Source organism: Pezoporus occidentalis, unplaced genomic scaffold (genome assembly GCF_034315485.1).
Source record: "Pezoporus occidentalis ecotype Australia unplaced genomic scaffold, CSIRO_AGI_Poc_V1 ctg113, whole genome shotgun sequence".
Lineage (NCBI taxonomy): Eukaryota > Metazoa > Chordata > Aves > Psittaciformes > Psittacidae > Pezoporus > Pezoporus occidentalis.
Genome location: NW_026912918.1, coordinates 1,176,495 through 1,186,233, shown reverse-complemented (window position 1 = coordinate 1,186,233; position 9,739 = coordinate 1,176,495). Strand labels below are relative to the sequence as shown.

Here is a 9,739-nt window from a genome sequence, read left to right as displayed (position 1 = left end):
AGCCCAGGTTTGTCCTGGCTGCTCTGGTGCTGTGAGACCCTGAGGCTTTCCCAGAGCAGGGACAGAAGGGGCACATCTGGCAGGGGCCAGATGTGGAGGCAGCCCCCTCTGCACAGAGCTTCTTGCAAAGCCACCTGGGTGCCACGGGGCTGTGTGGGACCAGAGGTCACACCACAGGGGCTCTGGTGGGAGCACTGGATTTATTGTGCTTGACTGGGTCCAGCAGTGCCCTTGCACCCACGTCCCCTGAAGGAGAAGCATGTTTTTGTCTCACCAGCACTGCCCTTCCCTTGCGCTCTGGCACCACCACTGAAGCCCTGCAAATTCACCCATATGTAAGGGCAGGGTCCCACCTCCCTGCTAAGTAGCTCAGACAAAGCACACCAGGGCCACGAGCACAACCACACACAAATCCTCAGACATGATATACCTGAAAGATAAAAGCACCTCTGTGATGCCAGCACGGAACAGGACATCAGCGGTGACTGTGAGAACGACTGTCACCTCACTAGGGAACAGGGTCACACCAAAAGCTGTGAGCTCTTCCCCCCCAGGGAAGGTCTGTGAGGCAGGCTGGCCCTCAGCTGGTGCACATAAGCCTTCACCCACCTGCCTTGTCGTTTGGACAGCTCAAAGCAGCCCGGACCAAACCCTGCCCACCTGCTGCAGGCAGGGATGTTGTGAAGGTGTGGGGTGCTGAGTGACCCCACGTGGTGATGCTCTCTGGTTGATGGGGCCGGGTGAAGGACAGGGTCTTTCACAGGCTGCCCAGGTCCCCCAGAACCAGCAGAGTCAATGAAACAAACCCAGGCATTTGGTTCCCCCAACACACCTTTTTAATACAGACCAGACCAGAGTAAAACCAGGGCCTTTGGCACAAGACTCCATATCTCAGGCAGTCGCTGTTACTCAAGCACTAGAAAGCTGGAGGAGCCTCCACCGGCTGTTTGCTGTTTATTTTGGTGGAGAGAAAAATAACACATGTGAGAGGCATTTTGTATAACTTAACAGAAAATAATACTTTTCCTCCACTCTTCACAGGTGAACCGGCAGAATAATTTCCTACACATGGCTACTCTTTGGTGCTAACAGTTTGGTGTATTGGTAAAATCATGGGTTTCTGCTAATACACTGCAATAGTTGATCTGAAACCCAAAGCCAGGCCCAGGCTTGGGGACTCCTTTGCTGTTTAACACAGCTCCCATCACTGCTTGCCCATGGGGAGGGTGAGCATCAGGTTCATCCCCACAGCACTCCAGGAGGGATATTGCAGCAGGGGTCTGGCTGGGGATGCTGAGCAGCTCCACACTCTCTCCACCCATGCCACGTCCTGGCTGTTCTTCCTTGCCACTGGAGAGGTGACCCAAAATGAGGGGAGCTTGTGCAGCACCAGCAGCCTCAGTCCAGGGCCAGCGAGGGGATCTTGCAGACGAAAGGGAAGGCTCTGCCGCAGGCGTTGTCGTTCCAGGAGCGCAGTGCTACCCCACAAAAGAAACAAGGCGTTAGCTCAGAAAAGGCATGGGGGGTATCCATGCACCACCCTCAGGACCAGGACCTCCTGCCATTGTAGGAGGGTTTTCCTGCATGTGCTTCCATTTGCACTGCTCCCATCCCTGTCCTAGGGATGCTGGCAGAAATGGCTGACCCAGGCACAAACATGGTAGCGCGGAGGCAGCTGCAAACACAGCTCTGTACCCTAGGGAACATCAGCAGGGTGTCCATGGACCAGGCATTTACATATGTCCGGGGGTCTGGATACACCTGACTGGTCTCCCTGGCAATGAGGGTGGTAAGTGGGATTTTTGCACAAGCAGAGATTTTTGCACAGTGAAATGCCCCTGGCCTGAGGGAGGGAGGGAAAAGCTGGCAAAGGAATGAGTGTTTCCATGGGCCTCCTGTGTGGGAGGAGAAAGAGGAAAATTTGACCTTTGGCTAAATTTGGTAATTCTTCCAAGTGGATGATGCTCCCCTCCTCATTGCCACTGCTACGGGAGGGGGAGCTAGGCTCTGGGCGGAGGGGGAGCTAGGCTCTTGGCAGAGGGAAAGCAAGCATATGTGTGTGTGTGTGTGTACGCGGTGAAAGAGAAAACACGTCCCTTCTCTGCAAAGAAAAGAGAATAGTAATAAAAAAATTAAAGTGCAAGGTCTCACCTACCAGCAAGCTCTTCAGAATAGATGAGCCACAGTGGGTTTAATGTACTGACATGCAAATGAGACTTAAGGTGCCCTCAATACTGGGCACCTCAACACCACTCACCACTGCTGTGCCGGTACCAGATCTGCACGCAGTCCTCCTCCTCTGGGATGGAGTGGATCCCATCGTCAGGCTGACTGCCATCCCAGTACTGGTAGTCGTAGGAGGAGCCGTCCGTCCACTCAAAGTGACCCTCCTGGCACGGGGTGAGCAGAGAAAGCCATGACTGCAGAGCCGTGCTTGCAGAGTGGGGGTCCCACTCCCATGTACACCCATTCTCCATGGGAAGAGACTGCCACCCCCAGCAAAGGCCAAGCAGCTTGTCTGCATTTTACAACTGATAACTTATGCTGGAAAACCCCAGCATTCACCGTGTCTCACCAGGGGAAGCCCAGAAATCGAACACATTTATTTTTTAACACACCCACCCAATCCTGTGTTCCTTTCATTTTTCCTTTTCCGTTTCTTTCCCAATATCTACAAAACGTTTGCTGGCACGGGGCTGTTCTCCTGATGGTCTCAACTTTTCTTTGTTGCATACTAGACTATATATTTCCAACATGTCAGCTTTGAAAAGCTACAGGGTATCACAAGAAAGGAATGAAACTTGGTGATTTTTGATATTGGAGATGTTTTCAGTTCATTTGCTCTTCTTGGACCAGCAGCACAATACTCCTTCCATTAATCCATTCATAAAATATGATGTGAATAATCACTAATTATCAATCTATTAATTCTAGTAACACTTTTCATTCAAAATCAGACCAGAGGAGATGAAAATATGACTTTCCCCCGAGTACTGCACAACAGTCCCTACACCACCACCTGATCAATGGGGCTATACGGAACAAAGAATAAAGCCAAGTGGCTTTCCCAGGGGAAAGCATGGAGCAGTGAAGTTCTCAAACCATTTCCCACATGGCTGCAGGGAGCTCTTACCTGCCTCAGGTCATTGAGTCCTGTCCAGATGTCGGTGGGGATTCCCGGCACACGGCTGTTCACCAGGTCATACACGAAGACGTTTTCTTCCCAGCTGGAAAACAGAGCAATGCACAGCCACTGAGGGAGTGTGCCAGGCAAATGGCCAGTTATGTCCCTAAGTGTTCACCCTGTGGCATGGCCAAATGGGTTCCCCTCATCTAATTGCTGCTGATTGCTTTCCTGCGTCTGTGCAAGAGGTGTGTAGTGTGCGGAAGAGCTAGGGGAGAGGGAATAGAGGAAAAAGCCTGTATAATCATGTTGTATTTCTTTCCTTTTGCAAGAGTAAAAACCTACAGGTTTGGGTAAATATAGGGAATAATACATCAGTTTTCCTGCCAGGCCAGGAAAAGGCATTTTTTACATTGCCTTAGTGTGCCCAGTGCATGAGAGTTGACCCAGTCGCTGCTGCAGAGGGATGCTGGGGCTGGGACATGACCCTGCAGCTGGCCCAGAGGATGTACTGTGGGCATGGGACTTTGTCCCTGTTTTCCTTCTTCCCCAGGCTGTGCCAGGGTGGGATGACACATTTCTGCACCCCTCACCTGTGGATGGAGGTCAGCTTGGCTGATCTGATGCCAATGGAGAACTCGGCACAATAGAGGTCAGCTTCAGCCCAGGTCTTGTTGATGGGGAAGTACCGGTAGCAATGGCCCTCATACTCTGTCCAGAAGAGCGGGCAGGAGTAGGCATGGACAGGCTCCGGCATGGCTGGGGGCAGAGCAGAGGACATCTGGCAGCTGATGGTGAAGCAGCATGGCCGGGCAACCAAGCAGGCAACAAAGGCAGCAGTTCCCAGCCTGGCTCCCCCTCACCCAGAGCAAACAACTACCAAACACATGCATGGAGAAACCAGCTGTTGCAGAAGCCATGCAGAAGTCTGCAAAAGCCAACCCACATTTTATGAAATGGGTTTCTCAGTTTTAGCATCTGCCTAAATCAGGACGAGCACTTCAAGCCAGTTTGACATCGGTTTAGACAGAGAGTGCTCGAAATAGAGGCACTGATATTTGCTGCTGGGGAAACCCAGATAAGGGCTCCTGTCACCTCTACCAGGCACTACCGGAGCCTCGGTGTTGTGATGGGAGCTGATAGCCAGAGGCTGTAGGGTTATGGCTGCAATCTGCCCTTCTGCAAGGCCCCCTTGCACCTCCTCCCTTGAGCAACCCCCTCACCATCCCCTGTGTCCCTGGGCCCGGACACAGCCGTGCACGCACACACGTGTTCAGTTTCAGCCCCATAAATAGCTGGGTGAGGAGCCTGCCGCCGGGAGCGGTGCCAGCCTATCTGCCTCCCACCACCAGATAAGTGCTGGAGCCCGTGGAGCTGATCCTCCTCCCTCACCACCTTTCAGCACAGCGGGGAAGTCACCCAAAAAGAGGCCATTCAGGGGCAGGACACATTTCTGGAGCCTTTGCAGTTGCCGCTGTGTAAACACTGCAGTGCTGTTAACACATCCCTCTGACCTCCTTCTAGTCATGCTCCCCTCGTCGAGCAGGAAGGATGCAGCACACACGCACCACACCACGCAGCACTAACCCCCAAATCTCGTGTCACAGTGACTTAACTCTCTCAGCTGCTGGTGTTTGAGCCTTGGGGAACTGCCAGCTCCCCCAGTTAGTTCCTGCATCCCCATGGGGTCCTGGTCCAGGGTCAGTGCTGCTGCCGAAGTAAGGCAGGCAGGGCAGGGGGAGCAGGGGGTGACGGCAGACGTCAGATGCCATGAAATTATCCAAGCAGGTAACAGGCTCAAGCCTGGAGAGGTCAGGGTGGTGCTACAGGACCTCGGGTGCTGGGGAATGGCTTTTCCTGAGGGTCCAGAGAGCAAAACCCTGCCAGCAGCAGCATGGGATGTGGGAGCAGTGCGGGCAGCATCAGCATGGGGAAGAGGAGGCAGGAGGTGAATTCAAAGCAGTGGTGGGAGCATTCCCTGTGCTGAACCCTTTCCTGCACTAGTGCCGACAGCTCTGGGTGATAATTCCATATTTCAGTCACACGCAGTCCCCAGGCAACAAACACAGATGCAAAGAGCCTTTTTTAATCTCCTGAGCAAGGGGCAGAGGCCAAGCTGACTGCAGAGCCCTGTGGTGCTATCACCCCACCTCAGCATCCCTTGCCACCCCCTGTTGAGGATCTGTATCTGGCAGTAGCTCTGCACCCCACAGCAACAAACCCACCAAGAGCAGTGAGGGGCTTGAGGGGCTCTCCCATCCTCATGGGCTGCCAAGGACAAAAGGCACACCAGGCTGGGAGAGCAGAATAGCTTTAGGGGAGGGTGGCTAACCTGCAGTCAGCTCAATGGCAATGCAGGATTCAGCTGTCTGATTCATACATGGACCTCTTTGCATTTGGAAAACCCTTAGAACAGCCCTAGGAAATGGAAATTATTCTACTGTAGCAACAGTACCGGGAACACTGAGGGCTGATGTGATCCCCTGGGAATCAAACCCTCCTCCCTCTGTGAAACTGGCTAGGGATCCCTGTCCCCACCAAAAGCAAAGCAGAGCAAGGAACAGGGTCAGACCCATGGGATGAGGCTGTAGCTTTACCACCAAATCACAGATGAAGCATGTCCCCCCCATTCAGAACAGGACTGGGATCTGGTCTCAGCTCCTGGTGACTCCATGTTGCTGCTCCCTCCTGCCTAAGGCACCTCGGGTGCCTGTGGCAGACAAGCACCACCATCTCCCCCCAGCAACAAGGATTTATTATAGAGACTGCAGCTCCTCGAGGAACTCTTCACCTCTAGCAGTCTGGTGGCAAAATTCACAGGGCTTAACCCAGCAGCATCCTGGCAAACGGGGCAGTTCGCTCCCAGGTGCTAATTGCAGTGGGAGTCCTGATGGCCTGGCTCCGAGCCACTTCCATCAGCACCCCCATGGCCCAGGAAAATCACCTTCCTTCTGTTCAGAGCAGCTGAAACTGAGTCAGAGATGGAGACAGTCCTTCTTTGTTATTCCATACTGCTTCCCATTAGGTAGCATTAATTTGATGAGCTTCGGTGAACCAGAGGTGCCTGAAGGAATTTAAGGTTAAATATACCAAAAAGGAAAATACAGGAGGTCAGCATTTAATTAGCATCTTTTCTCTTAGGTCAGGATCAGAGGCTTTGGCTGTCTCTTTGGAGAACTATTGCTCCCAGTTTTACCTGCAGGAACAATTGGGGGTGCTGCTTTATCTGGGGTCTTCCTTCCTTTGCTTATTTACGGTACAGCAGTTTTAATGTCAGGGCCATGTTTTAATACAGCACACTCAGAATAGGTGTCCTGACCCGGATGAGGAGAAGATTCATATCGGGAAGCTGTTACTAACTCAGAAAAGCTGGAAAATGCGAATTTGGGGCCAGAAAGAGTTTCATGCTCTCTGGGTTTGTATCGGGGCCAACAAAACCGGAACCTCCTCATTTCTTTCCTAGCTGAGACCCACTGCAGCACCACCAGGAAAATCACTTGTGAACCTCTTGCAGAAGCTGGCACTGCTTTGCCAGAAAGTTTCACATCCCCAAGTGGCCACTTTCCAGTTAGAAATAATTCATTGCGAAAATCCCAGCTGGTATCATAAGTTGTTTTTATTCCAGGATGCTACTGGAAAAGATAAAATACCAACTGTGTGACTCCCACTGATGCAGCCAGCCAAGAGCAGGCTTTTTCCTGAACAGCTTCATCCCAAGGTGCAATGGTGCCTCACCTCCAGTGATCTGCAGGTTTGAAGTACAAAGTCTGGTGCTAGGATGAGGTTGGCAAGAGATGCCCATGCAAAGGAGACTCCTGGGGGCTTGCAACTCCATCAAAGTGTTTTGGACCGCACAGCGGACCAGATCAGTGCTGGCAGCAGATGGTCCTCTTGCTGTAGAGCATTGAAGAGCTCTGTTTCATCAACAGCTGATGACTTAGCACAAAGTTTAGAGACATTAAGAGACACCTCACTGAAACACATGGTCTTGAGACACCCTCCCTTGGCACATGCATAAGCTAATGCTGCCATCTGACCTGAAAAAATCAAGTGAACCTCTTCAGCTCTTGGCAAGTGGCTGGGCTTGGAGGGTGTCCATCAACACTCAAGAGGCTTGTCTGAAGTTCATGCCAATGGAGAAGAGCTGAGGAGATCCCCATTGCGTGGAGGCCTGGGTCATTTCCAGGGCAGAGCTGCCCGCAGAGCCCCTCTGCTGGTGATGCTGAGAGTGTGGGATGGGGAGCACTCCCCAGCTGATGGTCAGAGCTGGGGCCCAGGACGAGCATCCTGGTGCTCACCAACACTGAATCACGCCTAACCAGCACAGGACCATGGGGAAGGCCAGCAGCATGGCTTTTACCCCATGTTGGCACTGCTGGGGCAGAGGATGATTATAGCAGATGGGTGAGACAACAGGGGAGGCCCAAGACCCCCCCCAGGACAGCTTCAGCTAGGGAGTCCAAAGTGCCAGCTGAGCCAGACCTCCATCCCACCACAGCCTTGACACAACAACCAGCCCACACCCTCTTTATTGAATAAACCTTAAGAATAAAGAATAAAACAGGGGTTTGATGGGCAGGAGCATGTAGCAGGGGCTAAGACAGCACTATTGTGTGACACTGGGACACCTCAGGTCACCCACGGCTTTTAGGAGCACATCCTTAAGCCCTGACACTATAGTCATTACAGACAAAAAGTCCCACCTTCATGTTACTTGCAGTATTTGTCTTTCATTAAGAGATGACAAAGACGACCTTCAGAACAAGCAGATCAGGGATGGGGTTTTGGCCTCTGTGTGCCTGGGGGGGCATACAGAGCTGCAGGGGATGGTATCCACTGATGGATGTGAAGCTCATTTAATAACTGGGCAATATTTCACACTCTGAAGTTTCTTTAGGCACATGTTACAAATTTCCAAGTGAAATATTAAACACCAGTTGAAGCACATTGGAAGTGACATCCTTCACACAGAGGGCTTTGCTTTTTAGAATCCTGTAATGAAACCAAGCTGGTTTTACAGCTTCCAATCTTCTGCCAGGTATGTTTGGCATTGTGAGGCTACAGCAGACACCACAGCAGCCCTCCTGCAGCCGGCACTAATAGATAGGGGTTATCTTGCAGGGTTTTTTCCTCCCTAATTAGTTTTGGCCGAGCTCCCACGGATTAGGTGTCTGGCAGGAAAGCCAGGCTTGCATCGATCCTTTTTCTCACAGAGTCACTGAACGACACTCCGGGAGTCCCTTTTTGCTCACATTCCCATATAAATCTAAGCAGGTTGTGAACAGACTAAGAGCAGAGACTCTCACTTGCATCAGCCCCATGAAAAAGTTTGCAAGAAACTTCAGTGACACACAGCAGTGGCTATCAGTCACCAACAGCTCAAGAAAATAAGAGGGAAATGAGAGGAATCCTGTATTTGTGCCCACTTCTCACATGCAGTAAGTGTGAATAAATAAATGGGGAGCCACAGTGGATGCCCCAGCCTGTCCTGATGGGCTGTGTGACTGCACCACTCACACATGTGCCTCCCTGCAGTTATTTCTACCCCGGCCATCCACACACGATGGGGACAGCTGAAGGTCCACAGCACCGTGCCACGTGAGCACATGTTGCTGAAGGCAAAAGCTCAGTTTCTTGTGAACAGAAACAAAGCCAGCCCAGATACAACTTCTATAGCTTGGGAGAGAGAGACTGGGGCTGCTCTTGTCATGTTCCCACAGTGAAGAAAGTTGATTTCAAGGCAAATCAGAGGTTTGTGGAGCAGTCAGAGAAAGCGGGAAGCCAGCTGCTGACCCTGCAGGAGGTACGCACCCTCCTTCCCCAGCTAAAGGCATCACAGTTTAAGGTTACCTTCACCCCCAGCCGCAATCAATGCTTTGCACTCACCTTGGCTGATCTTTATGTTGGTCTGAGGGAAAGCCTGGGCAGTGAACAACGCCGTGGAGAGGAGGGCGCACACATCCCAGCCGGTGCCCATGGCCAGGAGGGAGGACAGCGCTCCCAAACCCCGCAGGCAGCCGGCTGCAGTGGTCACCACTCCGTCCGGGACCTCCGAGCTGCGCCAGGGAGGCTGCCGGCGCGGAGCTGGATATAGTCGCTGTGCTGCTCCCTCCCCCAGAACAGCGGCTCTCCCGGCGACACAGACCTCCCACCAGCGCTGCCGGATCCCGGCCGCGCTCATCGCATCCCACCCCGAGGGACCTGCGCCCAGACCTTCGCCCCAGCCTGGCTCATGGGGTGCACGCCTCCTCCCAGAGAACCTTTGTCACACGCTGCAAGCGAGCAAGGAAATCCTTGATCTACCCCCAGTTGCTTCCTGAGACACGATTACGTGTCCCCACTTGAGCGCTACCCAGCTGGCTGCCTTACCGCAGGGATGCTGGTGGGCATCAGCGGCCAGGCGCAGAGCAGAGAGGGGCTCGGGGCAGACCTCCACCTTGGGGTGACTGAGCAGCATGCCCTCTGCCTGCTGAGCCAGGCTGGCAGCCCACCCAGCACAAGACAAGGCTAGAAGCTGGAAGCAAGGGCTGCGTTGACACGGGAAGCTGCGGCAGTTGGACACCCCGGGTCAGGCAGAGAGGGTGCCAGGGCTGCAGGGGAGCACTGCCTTGTGCA

General features: G+C 52.9%; 1 protein-coding gene across 1 annotated transcript; it reads right to left on the bottom strand.

Annotated features, from left to right (window-relative positions):
* Positions 1–813: 813 nt before the first annotated feature.
* Positions 814–9,468, bottom strand: CLEC19A (C-type lectin domain containing 19A). Its single transcript, XM_062634025.1, has 5 exons — positions 9,011–9,468; positions 3,718–3,883; positions 3,134–3,227; positions 2,258–2,390; positions 814–1,478 (listed from the first exon to the last, which is right to left on the bottom strand). The coding sequence occupies exons 1-5, from the start codon at positions 9,303–9,305 to the stop codon at positions 1,399–1,401; spliced, it is 768 nt and encodes a 255-aa protein (XP_062490009.1). The 5' UTR covers positions 9,306–9,468; the 3' UTR covers positions 814–1,398.
* Between the last annotated feature and the right edge of the window lie 271 nt (positions 9,469–9,739).